Source organism: Ips typographus, linkage group LG1 (genome assembly GCF_016097725.1).
Source record: "Ips typographus isolate SLU linkage group LG1, UJ_Ityp_2.0, whole genome shotgun sequence".
NCBI classification, from domain to species: domain Eukaryota; kingdom Metazoa; phylum Arthropoda; class Insecta; order Coleoptera; family Curculionidae; genus Ips; species Ips typographus.
In genome coordinates, this window is record NC_138422.1 from 11,358,542 (window position 1) to 11,381,943 (window position 23,402).

The window sequence follows — 23,402 nt, forward strand, 5'->3', positions numbered from 1 at the left end:
AAATGATTGATACAAACATAATCTGAGTATTTGGTAACACCTTACAGGGTGTTCAGCGAGAGTGAGTGAAACTTGAAATTAAAGGTTTGCTCAAGTCGTTCTTCCACTTTAACTGTTTGTAAACACCCTGTATGGTTCTATATCGGTCAAGGGAGTTGACTTAAAATTATGCAACACATATTATGGGACCTACACGTGACTTAAAATTGAATAAATCAAAATTTTTTGAGTCACAGGATGTTCACTGGGAAACAGTCAAAAACGTCCCGAGATATTGACCTAAGCAACATTTCCTTACGTTAAAACAAAACCAAAAACAAATTATTCATCAATTGGGGACTACAACCCTGTATAGTACAGTGGCGATGCATTCAAGTCAGTTTATTTCATCGTCCAAGACTTGCTAACCACCTTTTTCTAATTTTAAAGGGGAAATTTTCTCTCCCTAGTAAACTAACCTTCCTTCCTGAATTCCCCATCTAACTAGGGGAATATCGCTTCTGCTCCCTTTATGGGGCAATTTGCCAGGGGGCCAGGGGGCCTAGGATATGTCTGACTCTAGACCATCCCCAGGCAGGCCTCTTGGTGCCACGGTATACAAATCAATTGGTTGTCTTGTGTGGTTTCTGAGCGTTGTTTCCTCCTTGATTGTACAGGGTGCTGCATTTTCGATGGTTTTACGGGGTACAGAGAAAACGGTAATAGATAGAAAAAAAGTAGCATACGTGTTTCGATCTCATTTTCTGAGCTGAGATGACTGCCGAAGAGTGGGCTGCGCAAACTTCTTTTGTTTCAAAGATACGGGGGGTTTTTGAAAATTGGTCATTTTGGAACCTCCTCTGTATTTCATTTGCTATTAAAGTTATCAAAAAAGGAAAAACGGTTTCCGGTAGAAGTTTTGACGTAGAATCCAATGGCGTAGTCAGTTTTTTTCTATTACGTTTAGTTTCTGACATATGACACTAAGTTATATTTTTTTTAATGGAACACCCTATATATTTTTAGGTCATTTAATTCTGTTGATTTTTACTATTTCAACAGTGTATTAAAACATATAAGTTTGTAAACGTTAATCTTCGTAATTAGAAAAAAAGCGTTTTCTTAATAAAAAAGTGCTAAATAATATGTATAAAAATACCCACAGTCGAAACCAAATTTGGCTATATTCATATTAACATGTTACATGTCGTTTATAAACAGTTTTTTTAACTTCTACCTTAAAAATAGAAGAAAATAGAAATGGCCACTTTTCTTATTAAAGTGACGATAGAACTGTTTGTAACTTAGATTTTTAATAAGATTTATTAAAAATATTTAATTTTCTGATGTGTTAGCTTATATGATTTCCGATTTTGTTTGGTATTTTAGATATTGGCCTTTTTTTAGCTTAGCAAAGGTCCTTTTTTTAAAATAACAAGATTAACCTCTACAAACTTATATGTTGTAATACACCGTTGAAAAGGTAAAAATAAACAGAATTAAATGAACTAAAAATATATAGGGTGTTCCATTTAAAAAAATATAACTTAGTGTCATATGTCAGAAACTAAACGTAATAGAAAAAAACTGACTACGCCATTGGATTCTACGTCAAAACTTCTACCGGAAACCGTTTTTCCTTTTTTGATAACTTTAATAGCAAATGAAATACAGAGGATGTTCCAAAATGACCAATTTTCAAAAACCCCCCGTATCTTTGAAACAAAAGAAGTTTGCGCAGCCCACTCTTCGCCAGTCATCTCAGCTCGGAAAAAGAGATCGGGACACGAATGCTACTTTTTTTCTATCTATTACCGTTTTCTCTGTACCCCGTAAAACCATCGAAAATGCAGCACCCTGTACAGTGCTGAGCGTTAGAAAGACAACACAAACAAAGCAGGACAACACAACTACTAAATGAGAGCAAAATGGGTCCAGGAGCCTTATTATCTACAAACAAAATAGGAAAGACATCAAGATCAGTTGTCTACAATCATACAATCTTAATCCCTAGATTTCTATAACATACAAATCAGTTTAAGTACAAACTTACATAGTGTTATTAGTCAATAATTTTTTTAGTTAAAAGCTATTAGTTATTTTGCGCCATTATTATTCTTATTCTACATCAAATGGATATTTCATAAAAATTTATGTATTTATTTAGTCGATTGATTAACATGTTTGTTGGGCTCTCAATCAAAATAAGAAAACTCATGGGGGATGATACACCCCCACTCTGCAGGTCTCTATGAAAGTCAAAGACTCCATCATAGTTGAAAAATATGTGATTCAAGTCCTCGATTGCTCCATATTCACAAATTGGGGAATCTACCACCCCAATTCTAAATTGATGTTTCTTAGTCAGGCAATGTACTGTTCGCATTCTTATAATGGCAGTTATAATTTTTCTGTTTTTATGTTCTATTTTTTGAACTGGCACTCGGTTTAAGGCATCCTTCTTTCCCACATAATGTATCCCTTTTATTTTAAAGCCATTTTGCATCTCATTCCTTTCTCTATTCATCAATTCTTGCAGATCCTTTATTATGACTTTTTTGACTCTCAAAAATCAATTTTTTCCAGTTTCTTCACTTTTTCAGATATGTACAAGTATATAAAAGAGACATATTGATTGACTTATGGTCGAATTGGTTTCAGACTAAAAGCTCATACACTTATTATTTACCGTATCAAATCAGAGAATCTAGCACAAAAATGAAAATTGCATATTTTTACAGTTTAAATAGCTGTATAAGGGATTTTTATCATTATTTTACTAAATAAATGAAATTCAAATTTTTTTTTAAACTAACATACATATCTAAAGAATTCTAATAAATAATATCTTAATTCCTGAGTGGCTGATCAAAATATTCAGTTTTTATACACTTTCCAACCGTTTGTTTATATCAGAAAGGAAAGTTAAAAATAAATGAAACCTGCTTTACGATCAACAAACGGCCATGATCTCGGTTTTTAAGGTCAAGAATTAAATCCTTTACCGTACAAGTATTTGTACTTTATTTGTTTTTTTAGTGAAAGTACGGAAATAGAGTTGTATTGTGTGTCGTTGAAGCAATAAAACTTGCAACATTGGCTATAAGTTGAGTTTAATGTCAGCTTAGATAAGTTTAGTTTAGACTATGCTATTTTGCACCTGATCTGTCTCATTCAAACCTCAACTTAGCTTAAGTTGTACTTAAAACCGACTTTGAAGTCTCAGGGAAACAGGCATAAGATGTCAGGTGATATGTACTCTGTTAAATCTCATTTTACATTATCTATTAGTTAAAGTAAATGTTTAAATGTGCCTTACACCTGAATACTCCTTTGTCTATTTAAACATTGCTGTAATGCAAATAATTATTTTAACTAATTTTCTGAGAAATAAAATTGGAACGACAAAAATTCTAGAATGCAGTAGGAATTTGCCAATTAATTTTGATATCAACAAATTTTTGCAGGCTTAGAATTGGGTCAAATAACTACGCTAATATCTTAAGTCGGCTTTAGCAAATATGCGTAATTTAAAAAAATCTCCATTTTTTGTCTAATCAACTATATCTGTGTAAACAAAATGTTATTGACCGCAGTTTCGTAAACTTTACTAATAAAATTGGCAGTTAAATTAAAATTGATATTTGATAGGTTTTGTATATGTAGCAAGATACCAACAAAATGATAAAAACTCTCTAACAATCACTGAAAAAGGAAGTGAAAGCTTCTTCACAGCAATTTGCATAACAAATAAAGTGAAGTAACTTAATTAGCTCCTTTAGTGCTAATTTTTAAAATACAAAAATTTTACACTGCATTAACTAACTAACCAGTTGTTGTATAGGATGTCCATTATAAAGCAAGCTATTGCAGTATTCCATAATACCACTTACAATATGATAATAATGTAGATTTGTGTCAATACGATCCTGTTTCTCTCTTCCCAGAAACATAGATTGCGTGCAATATTTTTTCATTCGAAATTAACTTTACCCTTTTTTGACCTTAGCAAAACATGCATTTAAAAGTAAAATACGTGGTTGATTACCATCAACCTAGAATTGTACAAAGAATATACGTATCTGATGACTGGATTGTTGAAGAAATTGTTCCATGACAAGTTAAAAGATAACTTTTCTGCGCAAAGTAAAGTTATAAATATTAATCTTGATAAGATTTGACATTGTTGAACCAGACGTTTATGTAAATTTACAAAAGCATGTGAAAATTTATGCCACGTTTTTTTCAGTAGTACCGCGTGTCCCACTTCCAACAGAGAAAACTATATATAAAACAGCTTTGGAAAAAAAAACTCTATTTAACTGACTATGGATACCGAGATCCCAATACACGTGGAACCAATTTGAGACACACTGTAAGTATGTATTTCTTAATAAACATTCTTGTATTAAACCAAAACGTTAATTATCACTTAATCAAATCAACCATTATGAATGATTTTATCAGTTATTTTAATTAATCGATAAAAACATCATTTTTGTGTAATGATAAAGTACAAATTGGGGTCGTTACAACTCAAGTGCATCCGAAGAATTGGAAAGTCATTAATTGCGCAAACGGCTCATTACCGTCGAAGAAAAACGGACATGAAGACACCGCGATAACCTCCCCCTTTCCAAATGACCTACTCAGCGCTCTCATTATAGAGACTTGCTTATTCTGGGGTCAAAACCCTGAACAAAATCAACAGTAATGTAAAGTGGTACTTAGCAAATCTCCCCGTATAACTGGTACCGTCGGAGAAATGGTTCCGTTGAAACGTCCAAAGAGAGTTGCAGATTATTATCCGGCACAGACCACACAGTTGTATCTAAGCTTTCATTGACTGCGGAATAGTTGTAAAAAGTGCTAGCAATTTAAAACATGAATTATTTCAATAAGAAAACGGCAATTGAAAGTTTGAGTGGAAATTTTAGGAAAGTGGAAGATTCGAAGAAAGAATACAATGCCGCACAGAAAGTGCAACGGTAAGTTTTAGTGAAATTGATTCCTTAATTAACAAATTTGTGCAACAAAGTCATACTGAATTATTAATCAAAGCGAAAAATAATAATTACAAAAGTAAAAGTGCACTAACACAGTCTAGTTAATTTCAATGAAATTACTTTATTTATTACCTAAATATTTTGAAAGTTTGCTTATCGTTATTTTGCTCATTTGGTCCAGATTATGATCTTAGGGGAGATTCAATGCATTTTATGACAATCATTATTTAACCCAATTTAAAGAAAAACTAGGCTACATATTGCCGTTTTTTTTTTCTAATTCGTACGAATTAGTACGTGAATTACTAATTTTAGAAGAATCTTAAAAAAATGATATAATTTGCATAAATCACTATTTTTCCTACCTACCAAACTGTTTTACCGACAAAAATAACTTTTGCATAACCAAACCTTCAACTTCGGGATGTCATAAGACATGAAATTGGTTCAAAATTTCGATAGAACGATAGTCAAACAACGTTTTTTTTATCACTTTTTTCGTTCTTTCAGAACTATGAAAGGAATATACAGAACCATCCACAAAGCGACCTTAAGGGCGGTAGCCCAAATCTTAGAAGTTTGCACTATACTATGGTTGGCCTTCTACTACGTGGTCGAAGCTGCACTTTTGAACATCACACCACAAAGTTTACGGTAACCATAATTTAAGCCTTTAAAACCTTTTTATTAAATAAATAATAGTTTTTAGGACCTTAAAATCGTTAAGAGGGCGTGTTATACTTGTTACTGGAGGTGCAGGAGGAGTAGGTCAAGAACTAGTACTCAGACTTGCGCGATACAAAGCTAAGGTCATTGTATGGGATATTAATGAAAAAGGTATTTTAAACTTATTTTGCTTATTTGGTCTAGTTTGTACTTTTTGCTGTAACTTTGCGTTGTTTTAATGAGAGACAAAACGTAAAGAAAAACCAAACTCGAGTTTTGTAAACTTATTAAACAGACCGAAAGTGGTATTTTACTTATACTCTTTTGTAGCAATGGCAAAACTAAGAGACAAAGTGGCAGCCGAAGGCTACAAAATTCATACCTACACCGTAGACCTGTCAGACAGACAAAGTATCTACAAAACGGCAGAGGCGGTCAAAGACGATATTGGCACAATCGATATTCTAATCAATAATGCTGGTATTGTGTGCGGTCAAACATTCCTAGAACTACCCGACTATATGATCGAAAAAACGTATAAAGTCAACACTTTATCTTGTTATTGGGTGAGTCTAGTGTAGTTTTAAGGAGAAAAGTTGTTCTCCAATTAAATGACTCGGAGATATGTGTGCCCAGTTGCAAAGCAAAAGCCACTTTCACTATTCAACGCACCTACCTGTATGTTGGTGTTTTTTTTTATGCATACTCAAATCTGAGATCATTTGATGGTACAAGAAAAAGAGAAAGTGATGGTGATTGTGCTAATAATTATTCTAATAAAGCTGGTTGTTTGACCTTTTAAAATCGTCAATTTACGTCAGACAAAAAGAATAAAAGATGATATTATGACAACTCTAAACTATAACTAACTTTCAAGACATTCCCAGTATACCAGATGAATTTGTTCTGATTTTAGTATTTTGCTTTTCTATATAAATATACAGAGTAACTCTAATGTCAATATATTTTTTTTTTTGCTTATCAAGTGCTATAGCCTCTCTGATGACCCGTAATAGAACGAAACCGGTCAGAGGATTGGGATATTGATTGAGATTGATAAACAAAAAACAAAACCTCACCATTTTTTTAGAATATATGTAGATGCAATATCCTGATTTTTTATTAATACAGACGGCTAAAGCTTTCTTACCTGACATGATCAAACAAGGTAGAGGCCACATTTGCACCGTGGGTTCCCTGACGGGCATTTTAGGAACCACCAAATGTACCGACTACAGTGGGTCCAAATTTGCCGTAATTGGTTTTCACGAAAGTCTAGACGCCGAACTGAAGGTAACCTGTTAATATCCGCATATTATCCTCTATTTGATTTTAAATTTATATAATTTAAGACTATGGGCTTTCACAAAATCCATCTTACCATGGTAAGTCCTTACTTTATAAACACGGGAATGTTCGAAGGATGCAAGCCCCGCCACGCCCCCATGTTAGAACCGAAAGACGTTGCCAAACGCATTATTCTGGCTATTAGAAGAAACGAATTTTTCTGCACTGTTCCAGCTTTATCCAGTTACATTTTAGGACTGAAAAAGTAGGCTTGTTTTCACTCAAAATCAAACTTAAACTCAAAATGAACAATATTTTAGCTTTGTCCCATCCAAACTGTGTTGGCTCTTCCAAGATCGAGTGCTTAGAATGCCTCAGGTTATGAAAACCATGAGAAAGTTTAATGAAGTTGAAGCAGCTTGATTCATATTGAAGCTTTTTGTATTACAGGCAACCATAATTTGTTATAATAGTTATTTATGTTTTAGTATTTTTATTTTACTAATATACCCTGTTGTAGTAAAATGTTTGTATTAATACCTTTACACTGTCAGCCTTCACAGGGTTCTGCTTTTTGTTATTCGATTGAAATGAAATTTTGGAAATATATGAGCAAGCTAAGAAAGGTCTATATTTTGAAATTTGTCAAACTTGTTTGCCATGAAGAATACCCCAAAAGACATATTTACACTATGAAAAATTAATTAGGAATGTATGCAAGTATAAATTTTTCTAGGAGGGTAATTCTTCAGACTTTACGTCATTTCTTCAGAAACTGCACAGGCATTTTTTTCAGAAACTGCACAGGCTTGATGTGTCAAGTCTTTTTTTGTAAACAATAGAACTATCCAAGAACTTGGACAACAAATAAATCCGTAAATCAGGGATGCGGTTCAAAATCAAGTTGAATATATTAATATTTTAATTCCCTGGATTCATTATTTTTCAGTGTTCTACTTGTTCATTTTTTTGGTCATTATTTGTCCTCTTTGTACAAGGGCCAAATTAATGTCGACGACCATATTTAAATTTAATCTACTTTTCTTGTATTAACATTATCCCTTATTTTGCATTTTTTCTAATTTTTTTCATTATCCCTACTTGACAAAAAATAAACTGTAATCATAACACTATATTTATAATATTAACTGTTGTAAAGGAACTTCAAATAAAATCACAGTAAATCATAGAAATAATCCAATCCTTGACCAATTTCCCATATGGAAAGTCCCACTTTCAGTTTGTAGGCCAAGTCCAGTCTTACAAATATGGAATATAATGTTGGATAGAACACTACATGTTTCACTTTATCTTCATCTCTAAAATAACAATTACACTATGTAACACCAGCATACTGGTAAATAATGACAAATTCACCTGTACTCAAAATAATGCTCTCCAATTTCAGGATTGTAGGTAAAAGTTACATCAGGTGCTTTTTTCAAGATTTTAATATACTCATGTCCAACAATAGGCCCTCCTCCATTGGCGGTATAGTCGTTCCCAAAAAAGTTCAGCCCCATAAGAATTTTAGGTCTTCTAGTAAGGTTTGAAGTGAGAGATGTCACACACTCTTCTATCCAACTAACAGGAGAATTTGGGCCTTGATAATAATCTCACAATTAAATAAAATATCACACAAAAGAAAAAAAATGTAAACCTGGATACTGAGGACTGGAAAAATCATAAGTCATCAAAGAAAATGCTGTTACATGCTCATACAGGGCTTCAAAGTCACTGGCTGTAAATAATTCTTGTTTGCCCCTTTTTGGGGGCACCACCAAGATAAATTCCAAACCTTCCACAGCAAACAAATCACCTGTTTACACAAAATACAAACACTAATTCTAATATAATTAATAAGCATCAACATACTCATGGTGCTAATAAGTTTAACAGCACTCTCAGGCTTAACAGCACCAGCAATCTGACTCCAAACTTCAAAAACAAACCCATCAAACTTATGCAATTTGCAACTTTCAATCAAAACTTTAGTCATAGCCTCAACTTCTTCTGAATACTTAAAAATAGCTTTATAGTCATCCATCATCCAAGTATCAAAAAGAACTCTAGGAAGTACTAAAACAAACCTTTACAAGAAATTCTACATACTCAAAATGGCTGGCAAACCTTTGGTTTTTCTTTCTCGACCGGCATTCCTCACATCAACCACCCACTGTTTATCAATATCATGAGTACCAGTGACTTCATATTTTTCAGCCCCCCTACGATGGATTTGCAGCCACACTGGACTGATGTGGGTAAACTTGTTACCGAAAATCTTGGCCACGTCATACCCATGGTTGTTCCACTGTTTTGTTTAGTCTAGTCACTTTATTCTTGGTTTTATAAAATAAGTTGACTTACAGGAGTTACATATCCTAGTACAAGACCATTAAAATTGTAATCATCAGTTTCTGAATTAAACGCCTGATAGTTGGCGATAATTTCAGAGGCGCTAGCGTCCTCGGACACGAAACCCTTATCGAAAACCGAGTATTTCTGAGGACCAGTTACAGATTGTATAAGTTTCTTTTTTGGCGGTGATGGTGGTGGTTCTTCCTGCTTCTTTGTGCCTCCACGATTTTTTGGTGACAACGTTTGAGACGATTTAATTTCACATATCACGCATAGAACTACTAGAACAACCAAAAAATACGAATACAAATTCATGTTTTCTAATCTAGACTTGTAAACTTATTTTTGTTTACTTTAGACTAACCTAACCTCACTTTTATTTAAGATCGGTGAGTGTCAGGCTGCAGGCTGTCAGGTTGATAGCAGCGTTGCCATTTGCACTTTCAAATAAGGTGTTGCCGCTATATGCTCGAAAGCAATACAGTTCAATTCAAATCATTTTATTAAAGTAAATTTTATAGGTTCATGAGTTGAATCTTGCCGATTGTGACTTATTACAGTTTGCACCCAAGGACGGTAAACAGTAAAGGATTGCTCGATTGGCCGATTTTGTTTCCCGGCGGCGAATGGATCCTGACGTCACAGTAAAGTCTCGGACGCACAATACGCTAAATATGATTGACTGCAATCGGTTAAAAATCGCGCAAACGCGTGATCTCCGACTTGATGGTGACGTAAAAATCGTCACCGGTCCGAGCCGATACGGACAACATTGCGCTTATGGGATTAAGCAATCCTTTACTGTTTACCGTCCTTGCCTAATACCCCCCTATTTATTCAATTTTTTTGAAAAATGAAAAATTTTAAAGTGCTTTTTTTTTACTTACTTATTTCACCGTCTTTATACCGTCCCATCCTTGAGTGAAACAGTCTGAACCTCACTTTACTTTTGTTCAGCTTATAGTATGACGGGTTAAAGATTGGCAACGCTGGCTCAACTGGCTGTAAGCTGTAAGTTGACATCTGACAGCAGTGACAGGCTGACAGCTTTGAGTGTTTTTGTTTAGAAGGAGAAGGTGACTTGCTGATTGTTATTTTCTATTAGTGAAAATCCTGTTAATTCATTTTTTACTGCTCATAAGTGAATAAAGGTAAGAAAAAACGTTCCCCACAATCTGTTTCACCATTCATGATACCTACTTGAGATGATTTCGTATTGTCATTTTTAAATAAATTTTAAGGTTAGCTAGAAATTTACTGATAGAGCCCCATTTTGTAGCACAATGGAGAACATAGCGACCGATTCTGGTAAAATCGTGAAAATGGAGGTGGACTACACTTCGACTTGCGATGAAAAAATTCCAGAGTGCCAGAAATTGGCCAAATCTGGTAAACTTCATGATGCCCTGGAACAGCTTCTTGCCCTGGAAAAGCAAACTAGAACTGGAGCTGATATGATTTCAACTGGCCGCGTTTTGGGTTAGAGTTTTTTTTTCAAACATTTACTTTTGCCTATAACAGTAATTTTAGTTGCAATTTGTCAGATTTGCAAGGAAGCAAAAAATTGGACTGCCTTAAATGATCACATTATAATGCTGACTAAAAGGCGGTCTCAGTTAAAACAGGCGGTTACTAAAATGGTGCAAGAGTGCTGCACTTATGTGGATCAAACCCCTGATAAAGACACTATGGTTAAGCTTATAGATACTCTCAGGTAATACCAAGTAAAAACTTATATTTTTATGGAGTAATATGTGATTTGTAGACAAGTGACTGAAGGTAAAATCTATGTGGAGGTGGAAAGAGCCCGTCTGACCCATCGACTAGCTAAAATAAGAGAAGGGGAGGGCAATATCCAGGAGGCTGCCAATATCATCCAGGAACTGCAGGTTGAGACTTATGGCTCAATGGAGAAGAAGGAAAAAGTCGAATTGATACTGGAACAAATGAGGCTTTGTCTGGCTAAGCAGGACTATATTAGAACTCAAATAATTTCCAAGAAAATCAACACTAAATTCTTTGAGGATGAGAGTACCCAGGAATTAAAACTGAAATACTACAGGTGAGTTTTTCTTTCATAATCCAAAGTGGGGTGTTTCATAATAAACATTTTTAGGTTGATGATGGAATTGGATCAACATGAAGGATCATACTTGGCCACATGCAAACACTACAGGGCTGTACTAAACACTTCAAGTATTCAGGAAAATCCTGCAGAAAAACAGGCCAGTGCTAAGGCTGTAGTACTTTATTTAATTTTGGCTCCCTATGACAATGAAAAGGTTAATTAATCAATGTATTAACTTTGTTTAAATGTTAAACTGTATTTAATTTCCAGTCTGATCTCACCCATAGAGTGTTAGCAGACAAAGTTTTAGAGGAGATTCCACTCTATAAATCTTTGCTTAAACTCTTTACTACTCATGAGCTAATCAAATGGTCTGGTTTGTGTGAGTTGTATGAGAAAGAGCTTAAGTCAACTCCAGTGTTCAGTGGGGATGAACAAGCGGCTAAGCGTTGGGCTGATTTGAAGTCAGGTTATTGTTAGATGTTGTAAACCAAATCAGAATGTTTAATTTGTAGATCTCGAGTGGTAGACCATAACATTCGGGTAATGGCTAAATACTACACGCGCATTAAGATCTCTAGAATCGCACAGCTTTTGGACTTGTCTGTGGCTGAAACAGAAGAATTCCTATCCACTTTGGTTGTAAGTAAGACTGTACAAGCTAAAACTGATCGTCCAGCTGGGGTAAGTTAAACTTAACCTAACATAATAAAATGTTTAACTGTTTTGTGTCCCAGGTGGTTCATTTCCAACAAAGCAAAGATCCCAGTGATGTGCTGAATGATTGGGCGCGCGATTTGTCTTCATTGATGCAGTTGGTCAACAGAACCACCCATTTGATTAATAAGGAAGAGTGCGTCCACAAACATTTACAAACTACAAGTGCATGAGGCCAACTAAATCCGTCGACAGGCTTTTATAATAATGAGGATAATCTTTCATATTTTTAATTGGATTTCCTTTTGAATTTTGCTGTAAATAAACATGTTGGTATCTATTTTGTTATTTACAGTTTTTATAATAAGGTTGGCGACGGAGTTTATTAGTGTGTATTAAAATGTCTTAATTATGCAGTAAATGTAACGAATATTAATAAATTATATCTGTCTCTCTGCGATATGTTTTTACAAATGATCGGAGACCATTTACCCAAAAAAAATTGCACTCAAGTAAAAGAAACAAAAGGAAGAATGTATTGCTGGTTGCAATACTCATATTTTTTTCGTAACTACTATCACGTGACATAGAGAATACGTATGCAACTAACAATACATGAAAAAAAATATAAACAATAAAACCTAACCTAAAATTTTAACCTTATAATCTATGCTTATAATCAAGATTCAATAACTAAACTGATTAAAAAAACCAATATTTTCGTTTTTTTAAAAGCGAATTATCATTATGGCCAGAGTGTGTCTAAAACTTCCTACATTATTCAAATCGATCAAACATTCGCCCACAACCTGGAACATGAACAGACTCAACAGCACCACTCCACAAAAACTCCTCTATGCTGAATATGGTGACCCTTTAAAAGTGGTAAATTTAACGGAGGCCGAGTTGAAAGAGCCGAGTCCCGATGAAGTTGTGGTTAAAGTTTTGGCTGCTCCCGTTAATCCAGCTGACATCAATACAATTCAAGGCAAGTACCCATCCAAACCACCTCTACCCGCAGTACCTGGTAATGAAGGGGTGGGTAAAATTGTGAAAGTCGGTTCAAATGTCACTGATATGGAAGAAGGGGACCATGTTATACCGTTAAATACCATCTTGGGAACCTGGCAAACACACTTGGTTTTGCCTAAGGACGATGTGTTGAAAATACCAAAAAAGTTGGGACTTGTTGAGGCTGCCACTTTAAAGGTTAACCCTTGTACCGCCTATCGTATGCTGAGAGATTTTGCAGAGCTTAAACCTGGAGACACTGTATGTTTGTTTACAATTATAGTTTTTTAATTAAAAACTAAAATGAATTTCTTAAAAGGTGATTCAAAATGGGGCTAACTCCGCCTGTGGCCAGAACGTCATTCAAATTTGCCGCGCCTGGGGTATTCGCACTGTAAACATCGTCAGAGACCGTCCAAACATAGCAGAATTGAAGAGCTACTTAAGTGAATTGGGCGCCACTGAAGTGTTAACTGAGGAAGAGTTGCGCAGCACCGAAATATTTAAGTCAGGGAAACTAAGCAAACCAAAGCTAGCCCTAAACTGTGTGGGTGGTAAAAACGCTTTAGAGTGCCTGAGATACCTTCAAAATGGCAGCCCTATGGTGACCTATGGTGGAATGTCCAGAGAACCTCTGACAATCCCCACTTCAGCACTGATTTTTAAAGATTTACAATTCAGAGGGTACTGGATGACTAGATGGACACAGGAGAACAAAAACAGTGTAGATAGGTTTGAAATGATGTCAGAGTTGATTTCAATGATGACCAGTAATGAGTTGAGAGGACCTGCTTTTGAAATGATTGATTTTCAAAATTATAGAGATGCCTTGATTAACACCTTAACTATAAAAGGTATGATAGGCAAAAAGTACATTTTGAAATTTGAGTAAAAGCTGGAAATTTGTGATAATTACTGGCCTTAGTTTTGTCTGTTACATTTTTGTTTTGTTATATTAATGTTGTTTCAAATTATCTTAAATAAGATTGAATGTTTGTATTTATTTTGTTTAATACTTAAAGCCTTTAGATGATTTGCAGACTTGTGTAAATAAACCAATTTTTGTTCAAACGGACGTGAAGTACTCACTTCACGTACAGTTTAGCGGCCGTGAAAAAGTAAATTAACAATCACTATGTCACCGTCTACGCTTATTATTGCTTGCTGGTTACGATTTCTCTATGTGACCACTGTGTGCACCCATTACAGCAGTACACCCATCTATATCAGTACAGCAATCTTCGTCTCCCAATTTAATTTTTGCATAAATAAAAAAATGGAAAATATTTCTGACAAGAGTCAGTCTATTATTTAACGTCACATCAACAATACATAACCAGCAAACTTAACGCAACTTAACGATAAACGTCACCGTGATTGCTAGACCCTTCTCATTTTATTTATCAAAAATTAAGAATTTCTAAATAAATATCGTTTGAACAAAAAATTTTGTGTACACCTCGGCCGTGAAATAATTTTTTCGTCCTCAAGATTGTTGTCCTTGGCCGTATGACGGCCTCGGACGCCAAACTTTCTTTCGGCCGAAAAAATACCATTTCACGGCCTAGGTATACAAATAACTATTGTTTAATTTTTTACTGTATGAAACACGTCTTTATGTAAAACAAAATGTCTTTAAAAACAAAAAAGTATGATTATTTTATCTCAAAAAGGAAAAATAAAATAAAACTAGTTGGACTAATACAACCCAAACAATGATAAAATTATTGTTTTACTGCCTCATGAGCGACAATAAATAAATACATCCAGCACAGCCCAAAATACAGGAAACTACAGCCACTACTCCATAGTCATCCAAGTTACCAATAGGCACCAACAACTCCATCTCATCAAAATGCTGAAAACACTAAACTCAAAACCAACTAACCAATTAAAATTTTCAACAAACATCCTTACAGCTTTATAAGTTAAGTTTTTCCATAACTGGATTTCATTCAGTTCTTTAGAGCTTTTAGGTGCAGAAACCACGACATCCTTACCACATATCACATTATTAGTCTCTGAACAGTGCACCAGCAATGCTGGTTTACTCAAAATGACTTTCCCATGTCTAAAAAACAAACATTTTACATGCACATTTATTAGAAAGTGCACTCACCCTCCCAACAAGGGTCTTTGGTATCTCAAGTGTATTGGAAGTTTAATAGTGGTTTGAGTTAAAATATCAGTCTGGTTCAAGTAGATAAACACTGTGTGACGTGTGGCCAAATGGGCTGGCGCCTCAACATCCACAGATCCATCAATCAAAGCATCCAACTACATATATCAATTGTTTAGGTTCAAACAGCAGGTTACACAAACATATGCTTTAATATATTGATATCCAGAAATAGTGGTTTTAACTTTAGATCAGTTAAACATAGATTAGTCAAGGATTTGATATACCTTTCCTAATCTTTGCAAGTCATCAACCTGATCAGGGTTCACAAACATGCCCTGTCCAACATCCAGGCGTAATGCCAATTTGCAGGTGTTGTTTAACCAAGTGGCAGCATCTAGATTGTGTGATTCCACAAGCCAATTCAGGGTACTGAAAGTTTATATTGTGCTACAAAGTGTATAACTACTCAAAAGCTGTATATTTATGGAAAATTTAGTTAACTAGTAAACTAAATAATTGTTTACACTTGCATAACTATGCATGAGCTAAAAGGATAATTTTCAACTGTGATTGGTTTGTTGATTATTTACCGTAATAATGTGACACTGAAAAAATGATGGATGTTATAATGTGATTTAGTAACTAAAATAAGTGTTAGGTAACTAAAAATGAGTTTAATTAATAACTAAGAAACCTCAATATTTTTTTTGCTGTAGTTAGAATCAAGAATTCCAGCACAGAAATATAGACTGTTAAAAATATAAAATAAAGAAAACTGTAGTTTTAATGACCTTGTTCATTTCATGGTAACTTTATAAGTTATATTTGTATTTATTGGTAAGACATGTGAAAGTTTACCTGACCACAAGATTTATTTAGTAAGAGGTTTTGTCACATTTTCATTCAGTAAGACTAGGATTTTGACAGAAATACCTACATTTTGCAAAAAGTCTTCTACTTTAAAAGATATTAATTAGACTGAAGACTTTTAACTCTCACGTTTGTTCTCTGATATCACTACACATGAAAATTCTGTTCTAAATCACATACCAAATGGGATTCATAAAGAAATGTACCAACTCCTTTACAGTGATCCTTAGAGTCAAACTATAAACTAAATGTCCTTTAAGTTTGAGAATGTATGATTAATTTTTAAACCCTATTTCTCAGGTGCACCTTCTGATCATTATTGACAAATTAAAAAATTAAAATATTTGAATATAAGTTTTTACAAGGGCCTCTTCAGAAACATTAATCCAGCATTTAACCCATCTAAACAAATTGCAGTGATCCTCATAGTAAACCGTTTAAGGCTTAAGTAAACAAGGGTTAACACAAAACATAAAACTAAGCAGGAGGGTGCACACTGGATACTAACTAGCAAATAATAGGAGTAGAATGATAGATACTTACTAATTCTGTAAAGACTTACCGATGAAAACCAAGATTTTCAATTTTCTGTGTTATTGAAACGTTTAAGTGTAGACAAGTTGCCTTCTTGGAACATTCAACTTGTGAGATCAGTAGAAACACAGTTTCCAACAAGAATATCCAGTTTTTCATTTTGCTTCAAACTTTCACAGGCTACCAGTTAAGAATTTGTATATTGGGCATATTTACAAATTGAAGTTACTGCTTACTCCTTGTCTTTACGCTTTTATAGGTTTTATTCTTACTTTATAAATCAATTTACAATTTGCATTCAAATTATCAACAAAACATAAATATAACCTATAAAAATAAAACGTCCAATAGATGTAACTGACATTAGAGACAGTCTAGACATCTAGTCACCTGATATAAAATGTGGTTACCGTTCAGCGATCACGTGTTTTATGACATAAATAAATGTGGTTACAAATAAACAGTAAAAGAAAAATGCAGGATTGCCAGATTGGGAAATTTTCTTCACAAAAAAGTTTGTGGTTTTTTTCTTTGGGAACATTTTTTCCGGGAGGTTTCTCCTGCGGGGAAAATATTGTTGCGAAGCGAACTTTTGATTATTAGTTAGGATTTCTTTAGTTATTTGTTGTTACCCCTGTATGTTACGTTGCTTTGTTTACGTTCTACATTCTTTTGTCTGTGTTCTAGAAAATCCTGGCTCCGTTGCTTATATAGAGAGAGATTTATGTTATAGCTTAATGAGTGTGAGGGAGAAAGTCAATTTCATGAATATTTGGGAACTTTCTAGAAACCATGGAAGCCTATATAAGCAGCTGAACCAGGCCTGGTTAGTTAGTTGTTGAATTGATGGTTGTAGTGAAGTTGAAGTTGTCAGATAGCGAGGTTAAGTGTCACTGTCAGTTTATTGTTTGTAAACAATATACGGTGTTGTTCAAGAAGTGTGTCATTAAGGAGTACGACGGTACATTTGGTGTCAGAAGTGGGATTGGAGAATCGAAGAAGAGTTCCAGAGGAAGACAGAATAAACCGACAAAAGCAGAAGGTGTGTTGAATGCCTGTGAGTACACGACAACAAAGTGCCAAAATGGATGAAGGAATGAAACAACTTATGGAGATGATTCAAGCAATGAAAGCAAGTCAGGACCAAAAGTTGGAGGAAATGAAAGCGAGCCAAGACCAACAGTTCGAAGAAATGAAAGCGAGCCAAGACCAAAAGTTCGAAGAAATGAAAGCGAGCCAAGACCAGAAGTTCGAAGAAATGAAAGCAAGCCAAATAAGTCAAGAGCAGTTCAAAGCAAGCCAAGACCAAATTAAAGACCAGTTTCAACGACAAGATGAAAAATTAGACCGAGTAATAAATGAAATAAAAGGAGAAATGGACAACAGGATGGAAATTTTGGAAGAAAAGGTAAATGAGAGGATAAGCGGTGTGGAGGAGACCGTTCAGACCTTGCGAGAGGAATTTGACAAACTACAGGAAAAGTCTTCAAAGCCAACCGTAGTCGCCAGTTCTAGTGTCTGCTCAAATATTAAGCCACCAGTTTTCGACGGTAAGACCTCATGGCAGGTTTACAAAAAACAGTTTGAGGCTGCCGCAGAGGCCAACAATTGGACATCAAGTGACAAAGCCACTGCCTTGGTTTTGTCACTTCGAGAAGAAGCACTGGAGGTTTTGCAGACTTTGGACGAGAGCCAGTACAAAAACTACGACGACTTAATCCAACATTTGGAGATGAGATTTGGAAATAAGCACCTAGAACAAGTATACGAAGCTCAGTTGTCTAGTAGGACCCAAAGAAGCACGGAAACACTTCAACAGTATGAAGCCGACATTGCTCGATTAGTTTGTCTGGCCTATCCAACGGCCTCTCACGACATTAGAGAGCGAATGGCAGTACGGGCTTTTGTGCGAGGTCTTAAAGATTGTGACACAGAGCAAGCAATACGATTAGCGAGATGCCAAACATTGCATGATGCTCTTGCCTACGCTTTGGAGTTTGAGGCGGTCAAGCAAGTATCACGAGGACATACTCGAGTGCGTCAAGTCAGAAGCCTTACACCGGAACCGAGAAACCGATCTTCCAATTCAGATCACACAATCACTCAGTCAGACTTGAATCGTCAACTGGAGACATTTCGAAAAGAACTAATGGGAGCGTTAAATAGAAGAAGTCAGAACAACCGAAACGCTCAAACCACCACGTTTACTCGGTCATTGGAATGCTGGAACTGTGGAGAAAAGGGGCACATTCAATCGCAGTGCCGCAAACCTAGAAGAATGCAGAACCAGGAAAACGAAGAGTAGCCAGTTTTCCGGGGCAAAAGCTGGCTACGCAACACTGTCAAGCCCCACCAACCATAATTAAAGTAGCCCGTCTTCAGCACGAAAACACCAGCTTAATAGTGACCGGTAAGATTTGCGGCCAGGATTGCCAAATGGTTGTTGATACCGGTTCTTGTCATACTATCGTAAGGCCGGACATAGTGAAACACTGCAGGATTAGCGACACTGGTACAAAGTTTATATTGGAAACTGCCGCTGGTGAGTCAATGCCTGTTCTGGGAATCCATGAAGCGGAAGTGAAGCTTGGGCGGCATGTCTTCAACCATACCGTTTTTGTGGCCAACATAACTGATGACGTCTTAATGGGCTTAGATCTTATGGAGCAACACAAGTTCCAGCTGGATTTGGAGAATAGACTGATCAAGACTGGACAAGACGAGATTGTTATGATGACACCCGAACAAGATATGCGTGTGAGGAAAGTTACGTTGGAAGAAGATGTCAACTTACCTGCAAGATCAGAGACCATCGTTAAAGTTAATTTGGATAGAAAAACGGAATTGAGCAAACTTCAGCTGATAGAACCGAGTTATGAAGAGGAAGATGATGCTGTGAAGAAGGGAGTTCTTGTAGCCCGCACCCTAGTCCAGCAGAAAAACGGCCAAGCATACGTAAAAGTCGCCAATTTGAAAGAATGTGGTCAAAGATTTAAAAAAGGCGATATAATAGCCAAATCCGAACCAGTACTTATGGTGACTAAGGAGTCGCACGAAACAAAACCAAACCCCGACAGTGACCTTCCTGAGTGTTTGGTGCACTTAATGAAAAAGACGAGCTCAATTTTGACTGATCAAGAGAAACAGACTTTTGGCCGTTTGCTTCACGACTACAAGGACGTGTTCGCCTTAAATGAAACGGATTTGGGAAGAACTCATTTAGTGAGGCATAAAATTGAAACAGGGGATTATTTGCCCATTAAGCAAAGACCCAGACGACTCCCATTGGCTAAGCAGGCAGAAGTGGAAAATCTTATACAGGACATGGCGGATCGCAGCGTCATTGAGCCTTCCACCAGCCCTTGGAGTTCTCCTGTGGTACTTGTTACTAAGAAAGATGGGTCGACAAGATTCTGCGTGGACTATAGAAGACTAAATGAAGTTACTAAGAAAGACAGTTATCCCTTGCCCAGAATAGATGACACCATAGACACTCTGGCTAACGCAAAGTGGTTTACCACCTTGGATCTAAAAAGTGGATACTGGCAAGTGGAGATGGATCAACGGGACAAAGAGAAAACTGCCTTCTCAACTGGAAATGGCTTGTGGCATTTTAACGTCATGCCTTTTGGACTTTGCAATGCTCCGGCAACCTTCGAAAGATTAATGGAAACTGTTCTACGAGGATTGACTTGGAAAACCTGTCTTGTTTATTTAGACGACATCATTATTATGGGCAAAACATTTGAAGAACACCTGCAAAACGTTGAAGAAATCTTCAAGAAGTTCAGAGGGGCAAACCTGAAATTAAATCCGAAGAAGTGCAGCTTTTTCCAAGAAGAAGTCGAATACTTGGGACACGTTATATCGTCAAAAGGAGTAAAAACCGACCCGAAGAAAACTGAAGCTGTAAAAAATTGGCCTGTTCCGAAAGACAAGCATGAATTAAGGAGTTTTCTGGGATTGTGTTCCTATTACAGAAGGTTTGTTCGTGGATTTGCTGATATAGCCAGACCCCTACACAAATTGACGGAGAATAACCAGCCCTTCGAATGGACTGCAACATGTCAGGAAGCCATGGAAGAACTGAAAGTAACCCTTTGTTCTCCACCAGTTTTGGCTTTTCCACGACCTGGGGAAGAGTTTATTGTGGACGCAGATGCTAGTAATATTGGTTTAGGCGGAGTTTTATCTCAAATCCAAGATGGTGAAGAACGAGTGATCGCCTATTTCAGCAAATCACTATCAAAGCCAGAGAGAAATTATTGCGTAACCAGGAAGGAGCTGTTAGCCGTAGTGAAAACAGTCGAGCAGTTTCACAAATACCTGTACGGACAACGATTCAGACTAAGGACGGACCATGCCTCTCTGAAATGGCTATTTCAATTCAAAAATCCAGAAGGACAAATAGCTCGATGGTTGCAAAGACTTCAAGAATATGACTTCCAGATTGAACACAGAAAAGGACGTTTGCACGGAAACGCGGACGCAGTGTCACGAAGACCTTGTGTGGAAGGTTGCAATCACTGTAAACGCCTGGAGATAGCCGAATTTGGAAAGCCTTGTCGAAGGATCGCTCTGAAAAATGACATCGCATGGGATCGGGAAAACTTGGCTGCCGATCAACGAGAAGACCCCGATTTAGGACAGATAATTAACTGGAAAGAGCGTGGAGAAAGACCAAATTGGGAGGAGATTTCCGCTAAGTCTCCAACATTAAAGGGATATTAGGCATTATGGGAGTCCCTTATTATTGATGGAGATTTACTAAAAAGAAAATGGGAAAGTCCGGATGGGAAAGAAGAACGACTACAGGTAGTTCTGCCAAGAAACCGAGTTAGTGACGTACTGAAAGAAGCCCATAATGGAATTGGCGGAGGACACTTTGGCATCAACAAAACGTTAAATAAAGTTAGGGAAAGGTTCTATTGGCTACAAAGCCGCTCAGATGTAGAAGATTGGTGTCGGCGTTGCGCAGACTGTTTCAGTAGCAAGGGTCCCAAAACTCGGAGCCGAGGATGTATGAAGCAGTATAATGTCGGAACTCCGTTTGAGAGGATTGCCGTTGATGTAGCTGGACCTTTTCCCAAAACTAATTCCGGAAATCGCTATATCTTGGTCGCAATGGACTACTTCAGTAAATGGCCAGAAGTGTACGCAATACCAAACCAGGAAGCCGCTACTGTAGCAGAAGTTCTGGTTGACAACTTCTTCTGCAGATTTGGAGTACCGAGGGAGCTGCATTCGGATCAAGGGCGTAATTTCGAATCGGCAGTATTCACGGAAGTGTGTGACCGATTGGGAATTAAGAAAACCAGAACTACTCCATTACACCCACAGTCAGACGGAATGGTGGAACGTTTCAACCGGACACTAGACAACTACCTAAGGACAGTCGTCGATAACAATCAGACAGATTGGGATCAGCACATTCCGTTGTTCCTGATGGCTTATCGATCGGCAGTACATGATTCCACTGGCAAAACACCAGCTAGTGTTGTCTTTGGAAGGGAGCTTCGTTTGCCAATGGATCTTCTTTTTGGACGACCGGAAGAACCCCCAGCCTCTTGTGATAGCTATTCAGAAAAATTGGCGCAACGCTTGCACGTGATCCATGAGGAAGTCCGGCAGAAGTTGAAATTTGCAAGCGACCGACTAAAGACAAGATATGACAAAAGGGCCAACAGCAGCGGATTCCAAGCCGGTGATCAGGTCTGGTTATACAATCCTGCTCGAAAGAAAGGAAAGTCACCGAAGCTACAGAGGTCATGGGAGGGACCCTACGACGTTATAAAGCGTCTGAACGACGTCGTCTACAGAATACAGCGAGGACATCGGGCGAAAATGAAAATAGTTCACCTGGATCGACTTGCACCTTACCGACCACCCAAAGCTGGTGAAGTTGATGATCGGGACGATCAACTCTAGGAGGGGGGCAGTGTTGCGAAGCGAACTTTTGATTATTAGTTAGGATTTCTTTAGTTATTTGTTGTTACCCCTGTATGTTACGTTGCTTTGTTTACGTTCTACATTCTTTTGTCTGTGTTCTAGAAAATCCTGGCTCCGTTGCTTATATAGAGAGAGATTTATGTTATAGCTTAATGAGTGTGAGGGAGAAAGTCAATTTCATGAATATTTGGGAACTTTCTAGAAACCATGGAAGCCTATATAAGCAGCTGAACCAGGCCTGGTTAGTTAGTTGTTGAATTGATGGTTGTAGTGAAGTTGAAGTTGTCAGATAGCGAGGTTAAGTGTCAGTGTCAGTTTATTGTTTGTAAACAATATACGGTGTTGTTCAAGAAGTGTGTCATTAAGGAGTACGACGGTACAATATTTACCAGGGGACTAACTGGGTAAACCACCCTTTTTGAGATAGTTTGAGTTTATGAGGAAGGCACTATACCTTCAAAATCTATGGAAGAGTTCTGTAATTAATTATTTAATTTTCTCGTGCACAACAGTGTTCTAGGCCTGTTTTCTCAGTTATTAATGTTTTTTCCGTAAAAACTCTGTCTTGACAAAAGAAAGCAGAGGTTTTGGACTACATTTTAACCTTTAAACGAACCTCCTACCTGTCATAGGGACCAAGTATTTCTAGTAGTTACACTGTTGTATTTGATGCCAAATATCTCGGTTATTTGTAATTTTTCAAAGAAAATTGTATTTAAATAAAAGAAAGTCAAAATCACGTGTTACATTTTGACGTTAGAACGAACCTCCTAGATCACATAGTAACTAAGTTGGAAGCTGTCAAATTGTGACATCTTTAATATTTCTAGTACAGTTACACTACTGTATTTCATATCAATTATCTTATTTGTAATTTTCCATGGAGTGTTAAAAC

The 23,402-nt window shown here is 36.5% G+C and overlaps 5 protein-coding genes across 7 annotated transcripts; 3 read left to right on the plus strand and 2 right to left on the minus strand.

Annotated features, from left to right (window-relative positions):
- Window positions 1-4,176: 4,176 nt before the first annotated feature.
- On the plus strand, window positions 4,177-7,463 carry LOC145740021 (short-chain dehydrogenase/reductase family 16C member 6). Of its 3 annotated transcripts, none has more exons than XM_081995337.1 (7): window positions 4,177-4,358; window positions 5,496-5,639; window positions 5,695-5,822; window positions 5,982-6,217; window positions 6,783-6,944; window positions 7,004-7,203; window positions 7,259-7,463. In XM_081995337.1, the coding sequence occupies exons 2-7, from the start codon at window positions 5,500-5,502 to the stop codon at window positions 7,359-7,361; spliced, it is 969 nt and encodes a 322-aa protein (XP_081851463.1). In that variant the 5' UTR covers window positions 4,177-4,358; window positions 5,496-5,499; the 3' UTR covers window positions 7,362-7,463. The 3 variants fall into 3 exon arrangements, with proteins under 3 accessions (XP_081851463.1, XP_081851462.1, XP_081851461.1); XM_081995336.1 differs by having other exon boundaries at window positions 4,178-4,354; XM_081995335.1 differs by lacking the exon at window positions 4,177-4,358 and adding an exon at window positions 4,732-4,967.
- Window positions 7,464-8,057: 594 nt separating this feature from the next.
- Window positions 8,058-9,675, minus strand: LOC145740006 (chitinase domain-containing protein 1). The gene is made up of 6 exons (XM_081995327.1): window positions 9,306-9,675; window positions 9,069-9,249; window positions 8,814-9,017; window positions 8,599-8,757; window positions 8,316-8,541; window positions 8,058-8,257 (listed from the first exon to the last, which is right to left on the minus strand). Exons 1-6 carry the CDS (start codon window positions 9,609-9,611, stop codon window positions 8,113-8,115), a joined length of 1,221 nt encoding a protein of 406 aa, XP_081851453.1. The 5' UTR covers window positions 9,612-9,675; the 3' UTR covers window positions 8,058-8,112.
- A 611-nt stretch (window positions 9,676-10,286) lies between these two features.
- Window positions 10,287-12,481, plus strand: Rpn5 (regulatory particle non-ATPase 5). The gene is made up of 8 exons (XM_081995320.1): window positions 10,287-10,447; window positions 10,576-10,775; window positions 10,827-11,010; window positions 11,062-11,358; window positions 11,413-11,578; window positions 11,635-11,828; window positions 11,880-12,048; window positions 12,102-12,481. The coding sequence occupies exons 2-8, from the start codon at window positions 10,580-10,582 to the stop codon at window positions 12,252-12,254; spliced, it is 1,359 nt and encodes a 452-aa protein (XP_081851446.1). The 5' UTR covers window positions 10,287-10,447; window positions 10,576-10,579; the 3' UTR covers window positions 12,255-12,481.
- A 168-nt stretch (window positions 12,482-12,649) lies between these two features.
- Window positions 12,650-14,103, plus strand: LOC145740020 (enoyl-[acyl-carrier-protein] reductase, mitochondrial-like). The gene is made up of 2 exons (XM_081995334.1): window positions 12,650-13,293; window positions 13,352-14,103. The coding sequence occupies exons 1-2, from the start codon at window positions 12,769-12,771 to the stop codon at window positions 13,922-13,924; spliced, it is 1,098 nt and encodes a 365-aa protein (XP_081851460.1). The 5' UTR covers window positions 12,650-12,768; the 3' UTR covers window positions 13,925-14,103.
- A 642-nt stretch (window positions 14,104-14,745) lies between these two features.
- PIG-X (Phosphatidylinositol glycan anchor biosynthesis class X) lies at window positions 14,746-16,882 on the minus strand. The gene is made up of 5 exons (XM_081995338.1): window positions 16,587-16,882; window positions 15,439-15,583; window positions 15,152-15,309; window positions 14,950-15,103; window positions 14,746-14,890 (listed from the first exon to the last, which is right to left on the minus strand). Exons 1-5 carry the CDS (start codon window positions 16,715-16,717, stop codon window positions 14,765-14,767), a joined length of 714 nt encoding a protein of 237 aa, XP_081851464.1. The 5' UTR covers window positions 16,718-16,882; the 3' UTR covers window positions 14,746-14,764.
- Between the last annotated feature and the right edge of the window lie 6,520 nt (window positions 16,883-23,402).

What these genes read in the sequence shown, in the direction of transcription:
- LOC145740021 (XM_081995335.1), top strand. Translation starts at nt 4,864, where the DNA reads ATGAATTATTTCAATAAGAAAACGGCAATTGAAAGTTTGAGTGGAAAT. An exon ending in ATCACACCACAAAGTTTACG is followed by an intron (nt 5,640 to 5,694) that starts GTAACCATAATT and finishes AATAGTTTTTAG; the next exon opens with GACCTTAAAATCGTTAAGAG. An exon ending in ATGGGATATTAATGAAAAAG is followed by an intron (nt 5,823 to 5,981) that starts GTATTTTAAACT and finishes ACTCTTTTGTAG; the next exon opens with CAATGGCAAAACTAAGAGAC.
- LOC145740006 (XM_081995327.1), bottom strand. Translation starts at nt 9,611, where the DNA reads ATGAATTTGTATTCGTATTTTTTGGTTGTTCTAGTAGTTCTATGCGTG. An exon ending in TTCCAGTCCTCAGTATCCAG is followed by an intron (nt 8,542 to 8,598) that starts GTTTACATTTTT and finishes ATTATTATCAAG; the next exon opens with GCCCAAATTCTCCTGTTAGT. An exon ending in GAGCATTATTTTGAGTACAG is followed by an intron (nt 8,258 to 8,315) that starts GTGAATTTGTCA and finishes TTGTTATTTTAG; the next exon opens with AGATGAAGATAAAGTGAAAC.
- Rpn5 (XM_081995320.1), top strand. Translation starts at nt 10,580, where the DNA reads ATGGAGAACATAGCGACCGATTCTGGTAAAATCGTGAAAATGGAGGTG. An exon ending in AAGCTTATAGATACTCTCAG is followed by an intron (nt 11,011 to 11,061) that starts GTAATACCAAGT and finishes TGTGATTTGTAG; the next exon opens with ACAAGTGACTGAAGGTAAAA. An exon ending in AAGCGTTGGGCTGATTTGAA is followed by an intron (nt 11,829 to 11,879) that starts GTCAGGTTATTG and finishes TTTAATTTGTAG; the next exon opens with ATCTCGAGTGGTAGACCATA.
- LOC145740020 (XM_081995334.1), top strand. Translation starts at nt 12,769, where the DNA reads ATGGCCAGAGTGTGTCTAAAACTTCCTACATTATTCAAATCGATCAAA. An exon ending in AGCTTAAACCTGGAGACACT is followed by an intron (nt 13,294 to 13,351) that starts GTATGTTTGTTT and finishes ATTTCTTAAAAG; the next exon opens with GTGATTCAAAATGGGGCTAA.
- PIG-X (XM_081995338.1), bottom strand. Translation starts at nt 16,717, where the DNA reads ATGAAAAACTGGATATTCTTGTTGGAAACTGTGTTTCTACTGATCTCA. An exon ending in ACTTGCAAAGATTAGGAAAG is followed by an intron (nt 15,310 to 15,438) that starts GTATATCAAATC and finishes TGATATATGTAG; the next exon opens with TTGGATGCTTTGATTGATGG. An exon ending in AAAACTTAACTTATAAAGCT is followed by an intron (nt 14,891 to 14,949) that starts GTAAGGATGTTT and finishes TAGTGTTTTCAG; the next exon opens with CATTTTGATGAGATGGAGTT.